At 41.2% G+C, this 22,569-nt stretch overlaps 1 protein-coding gene across 1 annotated transcript; it reads left to right on the top strand.

Annotated features, from left to right (window-relative positions):
- The first annotated feature begins 1,561 nt into the window (after positions 1-1,561).
- Positions 1,562-19,519, top strand: ndufs4 (NADH:ubiquinone oxidoreductase subunit S4). The gene is made up of 5 exons (XM_047593155.1): positions 1,562-1,726; positions 4,301-4,379; positions 16,648-16,820; positions 16,940-17,013; positions 19,317-19,519. The coding sequence occupies exons 1-5, from the start codon at positions 1,644-1,646 to the stop codon at positions 19,418-19,420; spliced, it is 513 nt and encodes a 170-aa protein (XP_047449111.1). The 5' UTR covers positions 1,562-1,643; the 3' UTR covers positions 19,421-19,519.
- The last annotated feature ends 3,050 nt before the right edge of the window (positions 19,520-22,569 follow it).

Here is a 22,569-nt window from a genome sequence, read left to right as displayed (position 1 = left end):
GTTTCATTTGAAGGAAAAGATTGCACTAGATCAAATTTAAATAGAGAATACATTACATTATAAGTTTTATACTTAAAGACGAAAACCATTTAACAGTTTAACAGTAGTAGCTGTAGTGTTGTGGGTTTAGACCGATTTTTAAAAGCATTCTGATAAAGTATTAGTGTAATTTATCTGAAAAAGTTTCCACTTCTGAAACAACCTCTTCCATGAAACACAGAGTGAACATAAACACAGACCTATATATTTGAAATCAGACCTTTAAGTACATTAAATAATAGAGCATCAGCCAAACAATTGCTCCAATAAAACTGTGAACACAGTTCAAACATTAATAGATCTTCTCTTCGTTTAAATGCAAGATTAAATATTATCCTTTTGGAAAGATCAGCGAGGATTAATAAATCATTTTGGTTATATTTGAACCACAGCTGAGCCAGATGGCCCCTGAAGTATATAAATCATCTATATCAACATGCAAAACATCAGAAAGTAAAAATAGAGGGGAATATAAGCAGCGGTGGCGCAAATAGACGCTTGATATGTCTGGACATGTCTCTGCGTATGTGACACATCCCCGTAAAGCACAAGTGTCACACATACAGCCTGCCAGAGGGTCTAATCTGGCCTGCAACATGGATTTCTAATAGCATAATTACCTAAGTCGTATCTTTACTTGGCAATAATGACTTAAATAATTAGGCTAACGATTTGCAAATTGCGAAAATTACATAGAAGACTGCAGTTTTTGGATGAACACAACTACCATTCCTAATTTGTTCACTGTGTCAATAAAAGAAGTGGAAAGAACACAACACTGAGACCCAAGGCTAAACATCAGCCAGCAATGTGCCCAAATTGCACGTATTCCTCATAAGAAATTCCCTCTTTTTAAAGGACAGTTTATTGAATGTTTTCCTAATTTACTTGTTCTTCTTTGCACTAAAACAGAGCTACTCAATTAGCGGACCGCAGGCCACATGCGGCTCAGCACCCGTCCCCAAGCGTCCCAGCCTGTGAATGGAACTGAACGGATGCAGAGTGCAAAGTGTTTCACAAGATCTCAGATATTCTTACAGTGTTTCAGCCCAAGAAAGCAATCCCTGGAGCTGAGCAACAGTCGGCCCATTATGCAGTAGTAGTGCCAAATATCGAGTCAAAAATATGTCCTTTTAAACTCTAAAATGTAGAATTAACAATGAAAACTGTCGAACTGTTTGGACAAATACTTATTTTACCATCAAGTATCAAACAACAAACCTATGTGCTTACTTTAATTTAATTGTTTATTTCTATTAACTGTATTGATTTAAAATTTGCTGATACCAGCAATAGGCGCCTAACATGTCTGGCTCGGCTACATTTCTTGATTTTAATATTTGGCCCAATTCAATTTATAACTGAATAGCCCTGCACTAAAACTAAATGAAAAAGTCTGGGGTTGTCGTTACTTATAGATTATTATTCTTTTACCTAACTGGTCCGACCCTCTAGATTTCAAATTGGGCTGTATGTGGCCCCCAAACTAAAATGAGTTTTTACACCCCTGCTGTAAAATGACCCTCCGTCTACCAGTTGTCTCATCCACGCGTTCGTGCTGTTTGTTCCTTCGCGGCCGCCGTACATCATCGTTGACAACAAACATGGCGTCCTCAATGTCACTTCTCGGCTTGGGACGTTTATCTGCGATTAATATGGCTTCTAAAATGTTCCTGAATCCTATCAGGTAATTCCACATTAATTGTTTATTAGTTTTATGTTCGCGCCCGTCACTGTGAGTTGAGATTATTTGAATTATTAAACTCCCTGGTCGACGAAGAGAGGAGGAGGCCGTATGTCTGCATGTCTGCTAATAAGTGGCTGCAGGCTATTCATCGTTAGAGTACTTAAATCAAGAATGTGTTACAGTTTCACACGTTTATCGGGCATGATATGCGTGTTTAGACTCGTAACTATTACCCTGCTTGCTCGTGGGTTATTTAAATTCACTGAGCTGTTGGATAACGTGAATGTCCTTAAAGCTCTTGGCTCGGAAGCTAATTGGCTAATGCTAAGTGAAGCTAGGAATCAGTTTAAGAGCTAACACAATTAAAACGTTGCCTTACAAAACAGCGCCTGCATACAATTACTATTACATGGCGAGACATGGACCTTTATTTAATAACACGGCTAATCAGATAGATTGAGTCTCCACACCTTATTTTAGCACAGCGGTTGACAATGGGGCTCTTGTTGGTGGCTGCAGAGAAGCTAACAACTAGCATCACAATAACAACACTGTCGACACATGTCATTTTAGACATATATGTTAGATTTTGCTTTGGCTATGTTTTCTTTTTCCATATTCTATATATGTAGTGAATATGCACGTAATATTTAGTAACCAAAGCATAACTGCACTAAAATAAATACACGATTTGTGTAATTGTCTGCATCTGCCCTGTGATGCTCCACAATATTTGCCCATAGTGATCTCTAGATTTTAGATTTAGATTCAACATTATTGTCATTACACATGTACATGTACAGAGCAAGGAAATACAGTTTAGCATCTGACCAGAAGTGCATTAAGCAGTAAGTGCATGTAGCATAAATTGTGTGATATATAAGGGTTATGGTACAAGTTGTTTTCATGAAGTCCTATTTAAGCATTTCCATCCTACATTAATGGTAGAGAAGCAAATACATCCAAAAATAGATATCGCCCAAATCATCTTCAGTAAATGAGCTGGTGCTGTTACATTATTATCGGGGCTCCAGCGTAGAGCTGCCAGGTAATTCGTATTAGTTACAGTGATGTGACAGTGAGAACTGTCTTGGATTTTGCAGTAATAAATACTATAATTATTTCCTGGCAAAAAGAACAGTTAAATGAACTCAACACTGTTGAAAAAAGTGCAGTAATTGTTTCTCGCACTAGTTTACAGAGCTGTTGTAAAAGACAGTTTTTACAGATTTTCTTTACAATTTATAAGTGCATCAGCATTAGACATCTGCATTAGGTTTTGAATCGAGGACAGGTTTGCTTTGTGTTGTCAAAAGATTAATGGAGACATCCAAAAAGTCAAATTCGAAATTGGTTTCATGCCCCAAAGGTGATTTAATAAACACTACAGTAATTAGAAAGAAGTGCCTCCAGTTGAGTCAGCTAGTGTTACTCTGGGTTCAAATGGTTACAGGAGTGCTGTGAAGCCTTGCTAGCTTCCATGTTAAATAAACCGACTGTTTAGAGAAGATGCGATGAAGAGCTCTGTGGCCAGACGCAATCTCTTCTCAGGTTTTAACAAAATGCACTGCTGCCCTGTACAGGTGTCCTGCCATTACACTACAAGGGCATTGGCTGTGAATGTGTCCGACTTTCTTGTCCACAAGAAAGTAATAGTAACTATGTGACTGTTGTGTCCTGTCTGGAAGGGAGGAGACCTCATCCTCTTTGTTGACCAAGAAAGGAAATTTCTTTTTGTAAAGAGAAAAATTCACAATTGAGTTTAAGAAACTGTTTCACATGGTCCTCACTTGAAAAGTAATACAAAGTGAAGCTCAAATAAAAATGAAAGTCAGTGAGTTCTTTATTATTTGAACAAACACTTGATTAGTTAAATATGATTAGTGTCCCTGGAAAATTATGTTCTTCGTCAGGGGACACAACAAAATGAATGATGATCATTCATGAAGCTGAGACCAACAAGAAATTGGACTTTTTACTTGGTAATGACTTGAAGCAATAATCTAAATAGGAAAATATTAATTTTCCTTTGTATTAAAGAAACGGTATGCTGAACCATTACTTTTGATCATCTAGCTGCCAGAGTTTGTTGAAGGTTTTCTTTATGCTATTCTTTAGTTTTAATTCAAAAATTGAGTCAAGATACTGCAATGGTGATTCTTAATGCATTTGAAATAAACATAAAATATATGATTATCTGGTCATTACGTGGAATATGTGCTTCCCTGGCTGAGCCGTGATGGCACGTTGCTCTGTTGTGACAGGACACGGCTGCACTTTGACAAAGAGCTACACAGTCCTCGCCTGACAGTTGACCACAGCCAACATTAAGCACGTCCTGTCATTAGGATGAGAACGAGAGTCTGCCAGAGATTCACCAGACAGAACTAATAGGTGGCGGGGGGATTCCCTCCTTGTCCCTTGCTTTTCCCTGTACCCTCGCCTCACCGCTTCCCTCCAAGATAGTCAGTGGTTGCAGAGTGGAACTTGTTTGTGTAATCTACGTCTTTGTCTCTTGTGTGCCTTTGGTATTTTGTGCTGCGTGCGTGTAAATGTCTATCTAATGTTTTTCAGGTCTACCAGCACATCCACATTGAGGCTGGCAGAGAAACCAGGACAAAACACGCAACTTATTACAGTTGATGAGAAATTGGTAAGAATCCCTTCCTGTTCAACGTGACACATGGATTTGTGCTTGTCTGATCCACTGTTTTCCAATTACTCTCCTGGAAAAAGCTGTGAAAAAACTAGCCAAGAATCAGCTTGGTCTAGACAGTTGGCATTTGCGACAATATTATAGTAATTGCAGGTGGGAAATTAGTTTAATAGGACACTTTTTGTTGTTGTTAAAATTCAGATGAGCTTTGATTTCAGTAGAAAAACCCATTTGGTTTATGGGACATTAAATTGTTATTAATTAATACATACTGTACTTTAAATGATTCTGTGTTATTTGCCAGTGATATACAACAAAAAAGTATGTATATTAAAATAGTACAAAAACTGAAGAAATACATATAATAAATAGCCTGTATCAAATAAGATGCAGGCCTATCCAAGTTGAGTTTACATCTGGTGATGAGTTGCAAAGTGTGTGACCAACGTGCGTGCAGAGACGGGTGTAACCCAGTTTTTTTTTCCCTCCACTACAAAGAAGCTTGTAGACAGTATTTTTTCTACTCATCATCGCCGTGCAAGGACAAATTAAGAGCCCCAGCTGTACCTGTTTTTTTGCTTTGACTTTGAGTTATTGTGATTTAACTTGTGGAAATTGAATCAGTATGTGCACATGCACACAGAAAACTAGTGCACAAAGGAAATCAGGCTTTTAATAAATCAGCAAATGTTAGTTAAGTGGTGGAAATGTATTTGGACTTCGAGACCCTGCTTTGATCCTGCATCCCTGCATTCACAGCTCGTTCGTTTGCCGTTATTCACATGCATACACATAGAAAGATTAGACATGGGTTTACTAGAGCTGAACTGACCTGCTGATTCACCAGATAGTTGGCAGAAAATGTGTAAGTCCATTGTTTCAGTCATTTTTCTTGCAGAAATTCCACGCGTTCACAAATGCCACCTCTTCTCTCATCAGAGTTTGCTGCTTTCCACTGTTTCACATCTTTATGATCAATATCTTTGGGTTGTGGACTGTTGGTGAGACATATCGAGCAAATCGTTGCCTAAGGTGTGTCTTGTAGATTATGTATATCTTCTATTTAGAAAATCATTTTGTTGTAGAGTGACTGATAGAGCAGTGCAGCAGTGGTTGCAGTTATAGTAGTTATTGTGTCTTCTCAGCGTATAGGTAGCACAGTGGGACCAAGAAAAATAGTATTTTACGCCTCTATATGCTTTTATTAACATATTGTCAAAGATATTTTCAAATTCTTATTAGTTGCTGCACATCTGGTTACATTGCACATGGCAGAGAAATGTTACTACAAAATCTGCTGTAAAAAAGCAGAGTGTGCAGGCTTAGTTTCTCACATACATGATGCTTGTGACTGTAACTGGATTACTGTGTATGTAAAGGCACCAAACGATAAAATCCCTTTAAAGTCTAGACCTGACGTCTATAGCTTTTTTTTGTGAGCACTCACTCGGACACTAAGCGTAGCTCCGAAAGCACTTTTCAGTTAAAAGCATGCAAGCAAGTTAGAAAAGCTTCGTAAAAAACAAGTTTACAGGTCACTATGTTGCTGTGCGGTCACTGTATGCAGACTCTTTTTCTATAAATGTTGGGGTACAGCTGTATTTGGCTTTATTGCTTATTTTACCAGACAAGGTCTTTGGAGCTTCTTTCATTAAGTGCTGTTTCACAGCCTAAACCGTGATAAGCGTGCATCTGAATTGGTCAAGGTTAGCGACGGACGTGTCTTCTGAAGTTTGTGTTTTATCGTCAAAAGACGTAGGAGATGGAAGATAATGGAGAACGAGGGAGTTTTGGGGGAGAATGTGGGAGTCTGTTGTGGACATGTTTTTTTTGAGGGTGGCGGTGGGGGGAGCGGAGGCAGTGCGGGCAGCGTCGGTGTGCTTTTGTCCCAGACCAAAGCTGGCCATACTGGCAGACAAACCTTTGGCTGGGCGGAGTGTCTGTCTCTGTCCTCTCAGTAGGGGCCACTGAGAGGAACGGCAGAGGAGAGGAAAAAAAAAAGGGCCTCTAAAAAATGGGGAGGGGTGTGAAAGAAAAGAAGCTTGCATGGAAAAAAGTTTGTGAGACACCCTGAGACTCACGAAAAAGACAGTGGCCACTTCAGTGTTGTCGGCCACAGAGGTTCCTTTGTGGCGCGCTGTTGCTGGCGACGGCGGGAAGTACTCTAATGCTCACCCAGACAAGCCAAAAAGAGAGGCCCTCAGCTGTTTACAGTACAGTGGTCTCCGTCTCACATGGAAGAGGGCAACGAGAGCACTCTCCCTTTTGGGCATTCAGCGTATGTCAGCACGCTAGTCATTCATCAAGCTGCCAATAAGTGTGAATTGCTTTCTGGTTAGACCAATCAAACAAAGATCTCGATCCACAGAGAGGTTATGCCGGGTTCACACGCTGTCCCTTCCACACACAGCTACACAACGAGCAGTGGTGTGCTGCGAGCCGTGTGGTGAACATTTCTGAATAACCTCATTTTCGATGAGGTTGCATTTTGAACTGGGCGAGGGATATTTTGAATTGGCTCCAAAAAAAAAAGCTGTCTGAATGTTCTCGTCACGCTCTTATCTTGTCCTTGGTTCTCGTCTGTCCAAAAAATGCAAGCCTTACAGTAACTCCTCTCTGTCTCTGCTGTGTGTTTGGCCATCTCTATTACAGACTAATTTGGGCAGCAAAGGACAAGAATCTCCTGCAGGTCAAAAATTTGGGCTAATTCACTGTAGAGCGCGTTTAATTTAATTTTTGGACATTTTTACAGTAAACTACATGGAGAAACATAATGTTTTCATAATTGATTGACTACAATCAATGTGTTTTCTTATAATAATAGCAATGAGAATTAAAGAACCTTTTCCAACATCTCCTAGTGCCTGCTTCTTAGGTGTAAGGATTTTCTTTTTTTGTTTGTAGTAAGTTTTGCTTTTGTTGGTCAGCTTCCGTTTTTAGGTGCTGTCCCGTTCTTGTGAATGTGATATCTCAGGAAACGCCTTAACTGAAATCCTAACGTCCACCTTGACTCAACGATAACATGATTAGAACTCGGTGGTCAACGTCGCAAACCTCATAGAAATGTGTTTTTTGGCTGTAACTCCGAGAATCTACAGCTAATAACGTAAGAACTTTTAATGTCTTACGGGAACAGGAGTCCAGGGAGCCTCGTGTTCCTCTTCCATGTGACAAAGCTCTTTATCAGTGAAGCATGTCTGTCACTGGAAATCATTCAGTATAATGATACCCACTATTTCACCAGAAGTACATGTAATAGTGTACCTTTTATTAATTCTCCCCACAGACTTCTCCACATATATTATAGAAGTCTGTGCAGACATATATATGAATATATATATATATATACAAGACGACACTTATCATAAAGTTTGAGATTAATTGATCAAGAACATAAAGCTGAAAATAGATTAAATAATTAGAATAAGACTTCTCTGCAGCCATTTATATATTTGTTCTTATTTAAAATGTAAAGTTTCAGAATTTTTCAGAGATAACACCAGATTAAAAAAAAAAATAATAATAAATAAATAAATAAATAAAAAAGGACCTGCGTGATAGAGCTCCAGGGCCTGAAGCGATTCCCCGGAGTGCCCATGCCGACCTGCTTTTGTTTGTAATTACTGTTTGATTAAGCATGCTGGGCAGCTCCCAGGGTCCGGCTGGCTGGCCACTGATACACAGCTTTACACGGAATGTCTGTGACCTCAGTCAATTAGTCAGGCCTTTCGCTTTACTCAGCGGCCCTCTGCAGAAACAAACCGCAGTTATAACCATAACAGCTGCCTCAATATGCAACACAATATCTCCCACTTATGCCTGAGTGTCTGAACGTTTACTCCTGCTTCAGCCGCGGCCAAGTGCGCTCCCTCTCTCCACATAAAGACAACACCATAATCTTAAAGCGCTTGTGAAGCCTTGTTATAGAGTTCTCTAAAGGCACTAGGGTTTTACGAGACAGAGGAGGACAGTTATTAGACAGAGGGGAATTGAAGGGAAAAGCAGGGAGGACAGAGAGAGGAAGAGAGTATTAAATTGGTAGGACCACTTGCCATGTTATGTTTGCTAATGTGAAATCTTTGGTTTCTTGCAAATTTAGAGCACAGGGCTCGCTTGGCAAATGACATCACATCTGGTCAAAAGATGTGGGCTTTTGATTGCGGTGAAAGAGTCGAGGCTGAGGGCCTGTTGTTGGTTGTTTTTAAAGATCTAAATTGAAATCAGGCTGAAAGATCCTGTGTCTGACAGTCGGGATCGGACGTCCCGATAAATAATCATTCAAAGTGTTTTGAGAGTGTCAGAGAACCTTCAAACACTCTAAATACAAACGGATATTATCTCCCATATTGGACGGGACATCTTCGTCAGCGTTGGATGGGACAACAAAGACACTGGATCAAAATAAAAATCCATCTGTCCCAGTTAGGATGCATTTAAAAGCCTCAGTTTAAGAAGTCTGCAGCACAGAGGTGAATATTCTCTAAGCTTGTCTAGTCTCAGACGCACAGCGACCTATGGGGGAGCAGACCACCACCCCCCAAACTCTCCTTTTTCTCTCCCTCCCTCCCATCCTCCTCCTCTCCCACCCTTCCTCCCTCCTTTTTGCACATAGACAACTTAAGTGACTGTTTTGTCTGGTTGTCCTCTCTGATGCACAAAAAAAAAAAAAATCTCTCGGTTTGGAGTAGTGGGTCAGAGGATGTTGGTCTTTGAAGGGTGCCAGACAAGAGGCTTTATTATGTATCATCCGCTAAATAGTATTTCATTCATTAACACTCTCTTCTATAGAGACTAAGCCTCTTCAGAGGACTCCTCAGCTCTGTCAGAGCTGGGTAGTTTTAGGAAGTGTCTAGCTGCTACGTGTGTTTGCAGGTTGCATAGAAAAAAAAGTCTTGCTACTTCTGTTTGCTAAAAACTGAAGCTAAACCTGTTTTAATTAGGGGTGGGAAAATTATCAATATATGGCAATATATCACAGTTTTTTTTCTTCCAATACAATGTTGATTTTGAAAGAAAAGGAAATGGTCGTGTTTTGACCCGATCGTGAATGATTTCTGCACCTCCACCGCTTTTTCTGTACAAGTGCAATAAATTGGAAATGGATAATGTCAATTAATATTGTTTTTTTTTTTGACTCAATTTATCCAATGAATTATCACTGTCTTGTTCTTAAATTTTCTTAGTGAACTATGTAGAATATTGCAATATCGTAATATCGCAATTACGTATCGTAACTCATGTATCGTGATACGTAATGTACCGTGAAGTCCTCGCCAATACTCGCCCTGAGTGTTAATACTATCACAAGTCTGCTATATATAGTTTTTTTTTCTTTCTCTTCAAACTGTTCATTAGTTGTTACCATCTAATTGCCCCTTTTATTTGGAAGCTCAGTGGAGACCTAAAATATTTATAACAGACTAGTGCAAATAATGATTATTGTCATTTATTTATTTATTTGTTTATTTATTTTTGCATTAACTCCAAAATACCATAACAGTAGTGATCAGCTAACTATGTTTGGGTTTAAAAACTAAAATTTCCAATTCATCTTCATCTTCATATAAAAGATCCAGTATCAATTTCTTTTCTTTTTTTAAAAAAAATATGCCATTCCTACATCTACTCACTGTTAGAAACATGACACAAGTTACAGCCCTGAATGCACCTAAATTGGATTTTAAAAAGTATAATTTTAAAAAGTACGACGACACAGAGGAGCTGCACAAAAGCAAAGCCGTGCAGTAGGTGCAGTACTGTGGAAATACCACAAATCTCTGAAACCAATGACGACACTAGTTGTGTGAAAATCAGTTTCACGATGAAACAAAATCATTTTGAAACTGAAATGTCTGTAAATGACTTGATGTGGAACTGAATCAAATCTACATATTCAGTTTACATTTATATATTGACCTTGCACACTTTGCTAGATTAACCACCTCAGACTGAGGTTTCTAATGAAGTTCATTACCTTTTATTAAGTGACATTTGAGATGGAAGTGCGTCTGCATCCAGCGTATTCATAAATGACCCCTCTTCTGTCCCGTCTCTCCGATCCTCACCGGTACGTGTAATGTGAGCTTCAGGATGACCCTCGTGCCAGCTGCGTCTCGTTCCCCAGTGCTGAACCACTCCCACACATAGAGGGCAACATAATATTTGTTTCTATTAGAGATGACCCCTATGTCCTATCAGTAATTGGCACGCTTTTCCTACTTCAAAGACGTCTGAAGGTGGGAGCGGGCGGAGGCTGATGAGTGAGGCTCTCGGTCTGGGCGTGGGCTTGGACAGTGGGGGGTTAAGGGTGACGTGTCTGGGCTTTCAGCACATGCTGACTCAACATGAATCAGCTCGGCCGACCTCGTGACCCCTCTGGCTGCAGAGCTGCGGTTTTGGCATACAGGTGTTCATGCTACGATAGGCTGGACTGTACTTGTGTCGTGGCTGTCGCACACTACGTTTACATGCATGTGGAAAAAAAAAAACAATTATTGCATTAATCCTGCTCTAACTGGACAACTTAAGCACATGTAAACACGGCAACATCAGAGTTCTCCTCATCCGACTAAGACACCCAGATAATGTGTTTGGAAATCGATTTTCACCAGCATGTTTACGCCTTAATCAGGGTTAAACTAGACAACATGTGTGCGCATGCTCCTCAACTGCTGCAGAAGAAGAAGAAGAAGAAGAAGAAGGAGGTAGAAGAACCACCTGAGGGATAGCGCACAGCTTATCTGCACCATAAGTAGCGCGCACATGATATCCGACATTTAAAAAGCTGTATTATCCGCCCTGTTGTTGTTTGAAATGCTGCATGAACGACTTGTTTAGTATATGACAGGACACATATCGCCCCCTAGTGTGGAAGAGGAGGAGGACATGTTCCCGTCCGTTATCCGTTGCATGTAAACTGTGACAAGGACCGTCATTCAGAAAGTCGAATTTTGAACATGGCTCGATTAAACTGTGCATGTAAACGCACCGACAGTCGCCATAGAAATGTGATAGTGACGCAAGAAATGTTTTGTCTGAGGCAGTGATGCACAGGCATCTTTGTTTGTTTGTCTCTCTGTTTACTTGCTGCACTAACAGGAAAACACACTGTGGGCCTCGGTTTAGATTTGTAAGCCCTAACAAGTCTTAAAAATTGGACGTCAGTAACGTGATGTGTTTAGACAATATGAACCTGTACCTGGTCTTTTTCGAGGGGGAAACAGAAAAGCACATAAGTTGCCCCTGGCTGCCAAAAGTTAGACACAGGACAGTGATACGCCTGAAGCAATCACATAACTTGAACCTGTGATATCGCAGATCTTTCGAGAATTCGCTTCCCTCGTAAGGCAGTAAAACTTTGCAGAACACAGAAAACGTCCTTCAGGACTCGGTGTTAATATCATAACTTTATGTTTTCTGTGTCCCACATAGACTCACCTTTCTCTTTCTCATAACTAATAACTTGCTTGTCCAGGATCATTGTAACAACAGATGTGAATTTCCTTTTTTACGGTTTATTTTATGTTCAAAGTAATATATTTTTCTAAATAGGCACAGAGGGAGTATCCGTTGATGGAATGAAAGAGACATGGCTATTAAGTTCACTAAGCGAATGAACAGTAGTGTGTTCGGGAGTCTTTATACCCATTTTTACGTCTTTGTGTATATTTTGCCAAACCACAGGGTGCTCCGACACGAAGCCCTATTCAAAGCTCTCCGTAGTTTCATCACAATCGAATCGACTGCTTAAGCAAATTCATATGATTTGTATTATTTTACTTGAACATTTTTCCAAACATTCATCCCAGAGTGATGTCTGATTTTCATTTTTCGGGGGAAAGTCACTTTTAAGGTAAATTACATTTGCTTTCTTGGCAAATACCTTCCCCTTCTACAGAAATGCATAACATATCACAGAACCTGAGATTTTCTTTCTTTCGGATCTGCAAATGATATCAGAAAGAGTATGGAGAACATATTTTACATCACCGAGCAGGGAAAAAACTGGGTTTAATATTCCTTTGTTTAAACTGTGGGAAATGAACTGGAGGACATTCACCTGCAAATCATCTGAAGCTGACAAGATGTGCTAAACGATACGGGAACAGTGGCGGCTGGAAGAACACTTAGAGGAACAGACATCCACACCACCCCATCAAGTGCTGCCTACATCTCTACTTTTTCAAGAAATTCAATTACGGTTGTTCCGCCGATCGCCGGAAAAGCAAGTGGGCCAATCAGAACTTTGTGGACGGAATGAAAAATATGGACTCCGCCGTTTCTGTGCCAGAGTCGAATACAGATAAATGTTTTGGTCCAATTACAGAAATATAAACTCTTGGATTTGTGTATTTGGACAAGCATTTCTCATCGAGTCAAGGCCAAAACAACTGGCCCTTCTTGAACAAATACAAAAGAAACTCAGAAGATGGCATGAAAAATGCACATTCCTGTCATTTTACTTCTACTTCTACCCTGACCCTAACCCGGCCGCACTCTACTCTGTGATCCTTGCAGCTAAAAGCCTTGTTTGGTGGCGTCTGATAAACCGTCAAACTTATATATCCGTTAACTGGACTTTCAGGAGTGTACAGAAAAAAAAAAATATCCCTTCCTGCAGTTTTTCCAAACTCCGGCACATTGAGATCTCTTTGTTGTTTACGCAGAAATCTTCCATCCCAGGTCCTCCGTTGGGAGTATTAGGGGTACCAGCTTTAAGCATTCTGGTGGGCCCAGCGGCCCCACAGCGACAAGCCCCTATGCTCTTTATTTGGCACGTAGCCTGGAGGTGTCAGAAATATCGACACGCTTTCACGTGACGGAGACTTTGCCAGCCGTTTCCCCCTGTTTCTTAAGCCCGGCATTCTGTCTGCCCAGCCAGGTATTGTAGGGCCCTGTGAAGGCCCTCTGAATAGTGTCAAACTTGATAGTTCTCATTTCGCTTCCTGTACATGGCAGAAGAAAAAGTGCCCACCGTGTGGGTTTTCCTTTTGTGACGGCCCTCTCTAGTCTTCCTGGGAACACACCACATTCCAGCACAATCATTCCCTTTGTGAATCCGGGTATTGTGGGTGAGCCTGTTATGCCGATAACCCTCCCAGCCTTCAGTGTAATGCATGCAAGTGTCATAGGAGTCTAGACTTGTATTTTTTTTTTTTTTTTTAGCCAAATAATGCGCGGAGGGGTTTCAGTGATTTGGCGGCGCTTTTGTTTTGACACATCCTCCCCTCAATCGTGAAGGACCTTTTGTGCTCATCTACGCCCCAAGACGTGGTCCGAGCTCTGCTACATCTGGACAAATTATTGCACCGATTCACCATACGTGGGGCCTCATGTGTCAGTTATGGTTTATGTAACGTACATACGCGTAACCATAGTATGGTCTGCCAGTCCCGAGGGCGCAATTTCTAATGGGTCTCAGAGAGGGATTTCCATGCGTCTAGAGGAGAGCGGAGCGCAGAACGCCGACCTGATTTAGATTTCTTTCTCAGTTTCCAAACCTGTAATAGTTAATTGTTTAAAGTGCTCCTTAATAGCTTTGCCTTTTCTCCCAGGAAGTTTGTCTTACCTCTCACCTCCAGAATCCACATCTATTGAAAATGAAAACCTATATCCTTCAGAAAGTGACATATTCAAACAGTTCTGATTACCTGCTGCAGGCTCCGGGACGTAACAAAGCCTGGCATCTCGTTTTGTTGCTGTTTAACACTGTCTTGTGTGTTATTGTGTCATGAACCATTACCCCCTTTGGGTGAAGAGAACATGTTTTCCTCCTCTTTGTGACAAGAAGGAATTGTTAAGGTTAAGTAGATAGGGCAGCCGGAAATAATTACCAAGCACTTGTGAAGTCCCCTCCGCACCCCTCTCCTCCTTTTGTTCCTCTTTCTCCTTTCACTTTAACAGTCTTTTCAATGTGCAGATCTTGTTTATGATTAAATTCGGTCTGGTCTTGCCTCGCAGCGCGGCCAAGAGACGTCTCACCGAAACAAGCGGCAGTTTTTGGCCGTTTAGACCTTTAATTTACTGGGCGTAAATACCATCGGTAGCTCCTTTGCTAAAAGGGAAGGCGGGCTTTTGTGTGGGGAGTTCATGCAAAATGACCCCCTTTCTACAAATCAACTGGCAGATGACAGACAATGATGAAAATTTGATTCTTTGAAGTTGTAATGGCCATTGAAATGTGTAAAATTCTTGTATTGAAAGGAGAGCTCCCTGGAGAGCCCTCAGTCTTGGGTGGCTGCTGCCTGCGTGCTGGGAGGTTCGTCTGTGTTTTGTCGCTGAATTCCCATTGCTTGTTTGCTAATTCCCTGAAGAATTGGACCAGATTCTCGATAGGAACTTGAAGGGGCTCCAGTCGCTCAGGAATATGCATTTAGTGCGCCGACACAGGACCCTCCTACTGCAATTGTTGCGCTGGCCTACTTGTACATGGTCCAGAATAAATCATGTATAAGGCATTAAAAAGGTGGATATTATATATTTGTCGTTAAGCCTCCTGTATTGTTTTGTTTGCTCTTGTGCAGGGGTGTCAGACTCATCCATAATAACCACAAATGTTTCCCGTTGTTTTAGTGCAAAGAAATAGAACTACACTATGAGAATGTATACATTTACTGAGCTATCCTTTTACAAAACATCTTCTTCTGTGTAATTTTTGCACTTTCCAAACTCATGGGTCAGATTTGACCCTGTAGCGTCTGGTATGTTTGACATATCTAGAGCCTGTAGTGAGTTCAGCTTGGCTCTGTTCCCTAACATCGCAACACAACCAAGACGTTTTTCAAGAGGCTCGAGCATGTTCGTGTGAAACGTCGTAGTGACAAAATACAGACCAGATCCGATTGGTTTTATTGCCACCCTCTGAAGTCGACCGTCTCTGGAGCAGGTTAGCTTAGTGTCGACGCACTGACGATACATTTCAGTCATCTGATCTCAGACCACATTTGAAGTCGGTCTGAGACACTTTTCACCACATTCCTTTGGTAGTGTGAACACACAATGAGTCCTGCGTCACATTAAAAACCACCTGCTCAGCAGGGTTGCTCTCGCATGAGTAGAGTTTTGCCTCATTCTTAAAAAATCAAACAAACCCACAACTGCTATTATAAATTATAAAATGAAAAAGTAAAAAAACAAAATGTGATGATAGCTTTTTAAAATATTCTGTCCTTGTAAATGTGTTCATCAACAATCATCAATTGTAGAATGTGGGTACACAAATAAATAAAACATATTATCATGTGGTTATCGTTATGACCATATTTGTTCAGCCAAAACATTAAAACCACTGACATGAGACGTGAATAACGTTTAACCCTTTGGTGAAAGCACAATGTTATGCAGGAAAACGTTTGGACCAGGCATTTCGATGGATGCTACCAGGCAACTCCACCCCATAATCACGCTCCTTGACAGCAACAAAAAGCAGTTTTCTGTTGTTCTATATATTATCAATTATATTCTACCGAGCTAAGCATTTGGAGACGCTAACGTGGCCGCTAGCAGCTTTTCATAAGGATTTATGATTCCGTTTAACTAAAAAAAGGCCAAAAATGCAAATAATTCGTGCTCAGCCCCGTTAAAGGATTTTATACATTCACGAGCAACACATATAAAAAGAATAATAATAATAAAACACTAAAAGAACGATTCATAGATAGTTGTTCACAGTTGAGAGCTGGCAGAAACAACAATACCGCCAGAAACAATAAAAATGCAACCCAAACTTTTCGTTTTACAATGCTTAATAAAACTTGTTCACTCCTCAGATTTTTCATGTTTTATTGTTCTAGAATTAGAAGATATATTTTTTTGACCTCAACATTTAAAAGGGGAAATAAATCTCTGCAGATTGATGTAAAGTACAAAAACATAAAACATAAGTCAGCTGATTATATAACTAACTTTTATAGCCACCAAACATTTTCCTAACCCCATTTTTTTTTTTTTTTTTTTTTTTTACTTGTATTTGGTTTTACTTTCTGAACACACCTGCATGTTCACTTTCAGATGACCTCACGCAGCACACACGTGCATATTTCTTGCATGAGAAAAGACGTCAGTCACCAACTACATCTTATAACACTGGATTGTTATTATATGCAAACAAATAAAGGGGTCAAATCTTAATTATGGTGCCTCTTTATTATTTAGATTACGGTAAATATAACACGTATAAGGTCACCAGAAAGACTTTTATGGCGTTCACTTATTAACTCTCACAGTTTCTTACAGTTGCTATATTTCACTTCTTATTGTCTCTCAGGACATCACCACTCTGACAGGGGTCCCGGAGGAACACATCAAAACTCGCAAGGTTCACATCTTTGTGCCCACCAAATCAGCCATGCAGTCTGGAGCCAACAGCACCAAAAAGTGGAAGATGGACTTTGACACCAGAGAGCGCTGGGAGAACCCGCTGATGGGCTGGGCCTCAACGTAAGCACAAATCTTTTCTCCGTATTACAGTGATCAATAAGACTCTTTCTTAGGAGCCTCAGCGTAAAGTTGTTAAATTGTGTCACATTTTGCAGCTAACAGTAATGTTTGTCTTCTAGGGCTGATCCTTTATCCAACATGGTGCTCAGCTTCTCTTCTAAGGAAGACGCAATCGCGTTTGCTGAGAAAAACGGTAAAGATTTTCTTTTTAAAGATTTATCTAAAGCTGGAACAAAACGCCTCCACTAATCACAGTCAGTTCAGTTCAGTTGTGACTTTAAAAAGCCGACAGTTTTCAGGCAGTCGGTGAGCTCATAGGTGAGAGAGATCACTCTGAGCGGCTGTTAACAATTATGAAATTAGTGCAAGTTTAAAGGACGCACATAGAACGTTCTTCTACAAATACACAAATATATTCACAACACCACAATCATCGAGAATAAACTAGGAGACGACAGCTCTGTGCGACGGTTGGTAACTTATCCTCGCCGGTCAGCTAACAACAGTTCCCATTTTGAATGACAAATACAAACTACTGCCCCCTGCTGGTCTGAACAGTTGTTTTTTTCACATAGACACAGAACGTACACACTATCAGCCAGAACATTACGACCGAATGATGAGGTTACACACTGGTTATTTTCACCTGTCAGTGGGTGTGATATATGTGGCAGCAAGTGAGTGGATGTGTTAGAAGCAAGAAAAAAGATGACAGGTGGGAGGGTGTAATGTCTAGACGACTGTTGTGGTTCAGGGCTGCCTCAAAATTGCAGCTCTTGTGGAATCTTCCCGTCTGCAGCGAGTGAGTGTCTATCAAAAGTGGTCCAAGGAAGGAAAAGCTGTGAACCAAGCAATGTCGCTAATGCATGCAGCGAGTAAGGGCTGGTCCATAAGCTCCAGTCTAACAGATGAGCCACCGTAGCTAAAAAAAGTTTGTGCTACTTCTAATAGAAAGGTTCTGACAACTTTCTGCACACACATTTTTGTTTTGTATGGGGCTACATAACCATAGACCAGTTAGGGTGTTTGTACTGAATGCCAAAAGTGTCAGAACTGGACTACGTAGTAATGCTAGAAGGTGCCATGTTCTAATGAATTACATTGTCTTTTACGTCATGTGAACAGTCGTGTGTTGCACGTGCTACCAGAACACAACCAGTGTTTTTTTTTTTTTTTTTTGATTCAGGAGGTGGTTTTTATCAATGGTTTCCCATAAGAATATCATATTGCAACAAAACCCTTCATTGTAATCTCCTCCCCAGTTGATGGTTTTAATCTTGTGGCTGATCGGCTGTTGGCTGTAGTAGTCCCTGTGAGCTGTTCAAATTAACACGGTCACGACAAACCACCATCATCCTGAGTTTAGTCAGTAGAGTCAGCAAGACGACTGTAATTGAAGCGAACAATTTAACTGAATGTATTTCTCATGTTTGTGGTTAGGAGCTAAGTGCTGTTGGTGTTCCTGTTGCTCACCACTACTGAGGTCATAACCAGCTTCTGCAGCACTGACTGCATCAGGAAATTATAGGTTTGGTGAATTAAAAAAAAAAAAAAACAAAAGCCACTGGAAACCTGTTGAGATTTGTTTTAAAATGGTGAATGGCATTAGGGTTGGTCAATTTCAAAGACGGTTATTCCAGTGCTCAATGGCTGCAGACGCAAAGACACAGTCACTCCCTCACCTCACTGAACTGCCTTAGTCATGGAACGGATAATATGAATTGCCGTATGGCCCTAAGAGCCCCGGGATGTAGCCCTGTCAGAATATGAGACCCAACCCCAACCCTAACCCTAACCCTACAGAACCATACTGATTCAACATGTTCATCTCCAGGACACTCAGATGATGTGCATGACTAGGACTCTGTCCATCCCTACGTAGAGCCCACCCAAATGATTTGATTGGCAGATTCTTTCCAGAGTACAATCAGTTCCGCTGCAAAAATGTTGTGGGTGGGAGATGTTTGGTTTTCAGGCTCCCCTGTAGCTAGAATAAGGGGCAGATAAGAGAAGGTGATTTAGTAAATTCGTTTTTTTTAGCAGTAACTCTTCTTTTTGTTAATGTTCAGCTTATTCAACCATTAAAACCAGTGCTGTCATCAGGTGGCAGTGAAAAAAAGCACCTGTTAATAATACCTCGTTGCCTCATAACAAACTATAAAACATTAGGAGAATCCATTTGATGGGCCAACGCGGTCATTAGACAGTCGAGCGCAGGCCTGCGTTAGTTCAACCTGGATGATGTGGTTTTCTGTCTAACAGCAGTCAAGTTCACTTCGACTCAAGAGAACTGAACCATCTGGAAAAGTTTGTTGAAACTAAGCAAAGGAAACTGGCTTACTCTGTTTATTGCACCATGAAAGCGATTAGAGCCGTCCTGACTACACACAGCCTGTTGATGTCTACAAAACACCTCATTGAGGTTGGAGCCCGTCCAAAGTGAACATACGTGACGTTCTCACCTCCCCATCGCTTACTCTGATGTTTTCATTTCAGGTTGGAGCTACGACATAACGGAGAAGAGGTCCTCGAAGCCCCGGGTGAAGTCCTACGGCGCAAACTTCTCCTGGGACAAGAGGACCAGGAGGTCCGCTAAGTAAACTGAAGACACCCATCTGCTAGTCGGCTTGACCTCTGTCCCGCGGCGGACCTGTATCATTCTTGTCAATAAATGCAGAATTATATATGTGTAAACCAAACATTTGGGTCATTATCGCTTTTGTTCTTCAAACACTCACCTCATTACTGACTACCTAACGGGGCACACTCGATTAATGAAGCGTTTGTTCTCCGAGTCGAATTGTGCAACAGCAAAAAACAGAAAGGAAAGGGGGACATATTATTACAATTAGAACCTGTTTAAACACGGGGGATAAATATATCTGTAGGCCAAAACCGGGGACATTTTTCCTGTGTGAGTGTTTGTTTCTATCCTGTTACCCAAATTGTTTCAGTGTTTGGAAAGCTGCACAACTGGAATTTAAATAGGAGGTGGAACGGTTTTCTCTTTAAAACATCTGCGCTGTGCAGCGGGGTTACCGCGTCTCTCGTCGGCGTCGTGCCAAACTGTTAACCTCCGCCGCCTTTTAGAGAGACCTGCGACGCTGACCCTGGGTTTTGATTCCTTTTGTTTTTGCAGCCAGACGTATACGTTTTTATGATTACAGAACTGCCAGCCACATTAAACTAGAGCTGCAACTCATTACTTTCACTATCCATTAAACTCAGGGCTATTCTATTGAATCACCGCATTATTGTTTGGTTCTGTATTATGTCACAAAATAGAAAAGAGAAAAATGCCAAAGGCGACGTTTGCAACCAACACACCAGGACCCGGGATATTCTGTTTACCATCAACTACGACAAAGAAAAAGCAGCAAATCCTACAAACGGCATATTTGGTCTAGAACACAGGTCTTCAAAGGGGGGCCGCAAAGTCTTTGGTTGATTATACATTTTGATACATATATATATGCATTAACATGAATCCAACATATTTTAGTAAAGGAATAGCTTAATATTGAATGCAAAATGATTTAATAATGTATATTTATAAAAAGCATTAGGCAGAGTTTGATATAGAGCACATATAGTAGGTAGGGGGGTCCCTAATTAATCTCTCCATCAGTTTGAGGGTCCTTGGCTTGAAAAACGTTGAAGACCTCTGCTCTAACATAACACTTGCTCTGTAGCCTCTAACTGGACCCGGGGAGCTCATGAATACAACGTGGCATGTCGTTTACAAGAAATATTCGGATGGAAATGCTCCATATAAACACCTCAGTCAGCATAAACAGGCCCAGACCGAGTGAAATTTCATTCGGTCACAGGGGCAGAATATTCCTTTTCCCCAAACCGATCAAAACTGATCTGCTGCACCGCGGGGAGAGCTTGTTTTTAATAACAACTCTGAAAGAACGTGTCGTTATCGCACGCGTAGATGTCAGGGAAAATAGAAATATCGAACTGTTTAAAAATGTCCATCAAAAATTCATTGAACCCGGGATGGATTGAACCGTGGAACAAAATGGGAACCGCTGGAAGACCGGCTACGATTAGGCTAACACAACAGCTAAAGCGGATACCTCACATGTAAACAGTTCAATCGGAATGAGAAAAAAGTCTCCATGTAAACCTGGCTAATGAAGCGTTGGCGTAGTTCGATGCCTGGTGTAATGACGGGCGTCAGTATCACTTCATATCGATGGATTCCATTGAAAAAGCAATGATAGTCTGTAGCAGACTACACGACGAACTTGACCAGGTAACCTAATGCAGGAAGTGATCTGTATTCAGTGTTTAGCTTGCATCACATCTGAGACGTTTCTCTACACGCCATTAAACCAGTGATGTCTCCCCGGTAGGATCCGTTCTGCGGAGATCGACAGGAAAAGCCATAACTCCTCTGAAACGTCCAGCTATTCACACTCGACAGCGCACTTTTTTGCCAGCGCTTGTTTATGGTTCTTTGTGTTCGGCAAACAGTGGTGTTGCTTTTGCGCAGAGACCCCCGCGCTGCGTGACTGCACTGATATTCACACACCAATCACGGCCGCCTAATTGCTATAGACCTTCGTTAATTATCCACCGCACTGCAAATCTCTCACAGCCTTGCGCTGGCTATTTGTTTTGTTCTGTCACTCGGCACATCAAACGCGCCGATCTGATATGAGCGTAATGGTCCATCTGAACAGCAGGACATGAATGACAGCATGTGTTGCTTTCCCCCTTTGAAATCCCATCAGAGACGCAGCGGGGAAAAACGCTCTTGGCACAACTTTGTATCATAAAAGTTGAAAGCATTCCACCCGTCTTGGCCTATAAGCACAATAAATTATGTGAAATGAGAATGGCAGCGCAGTGGCATTGTTCGGAACCATCATTGCAACGCAAACATCAACGATGCAATTGCTCTGGTCAGTCCAGCCGTAAACATTGGTTTGGAGCGTTGGGTTGCACACACTGTCCTAATCAGCGTCGTCCAGTGTTGACACTGAGAAAATGTCAGGTTTGCAAGGACGCAGATCAAAATGTATCTCCATTACTCGGTAATAAGACTCTTGTGTAGTCTCTTAATTACATCGGGAGCCATGCAGTTCGGTCGTCAACGCCAGTTTGAAAAGTTCGACAGCGACACCTCTTCCCAGCAGAGTCGTGTCGAGTGTTTCCGCGGATGGTCAACAGACTTCAACTGTGCACATATGGAAATTTATGCAGAGACATCGGTCTCCGTGCACATGTGCGCTCTAATTTTTTTTTTTTTTTTGTCCTTGACATTTTTTTGTCTCGTCCAGGTAAGTTGGGATGAGCAAACGTAAGTCAGTTTTTATATTTGCTGCGCGAACCTGGAGGAAAAGCTCCAACTGGTCGCCATGGCTCACACAGCTGCTCACTATAAATAACGGCCTAGCTCCGCAGTGTCGAAAGCGCACTTGCTGTGTTAAAATGGACTGTGGATCGCACGCTAATAATATGAATAAAAAATAGATAAAAATTACTCCTTGTGTAACCACTTAAGTCAGAACAGACCGGCCGGGAATTTTCGATCAGATTGCGAGGAGTGGCGTAACGAGCCTAACAGGAAAATATCAGCACCTAATTACTAATGTGTCGGTGAAGGTTCTCAGTCATCAGCCATCAGCCGCATAACAATGGAAACTCTTGATCCAATTTCTCTGGGTGGAGTGAATATGTTCGTTCCAGTTTCCAGAAGGGACGGAAAGATCGGGTCGGGAAAGCAGAACTGAGG

Source organism: Mugil cephalus, chromosome 8 (genome assembly GCF_022458985.1).
Source record: "Mugil cephalus isolate CIBA_MC_2020 chromosome 8, CIBA_Mcephalus_1.1, whole genome shotgun sequence".
Lineage (NCBI taxonomy): Eukaryota > Metazoa > Chordata > Actinopteri > Mugiliformes > Mugilidae > Mugil > Mugil cephalus.
Note: the sequence above shows the minus strand (reverse complement) of the source record. Positions and strands in the feature narration are given on the sequence as shown.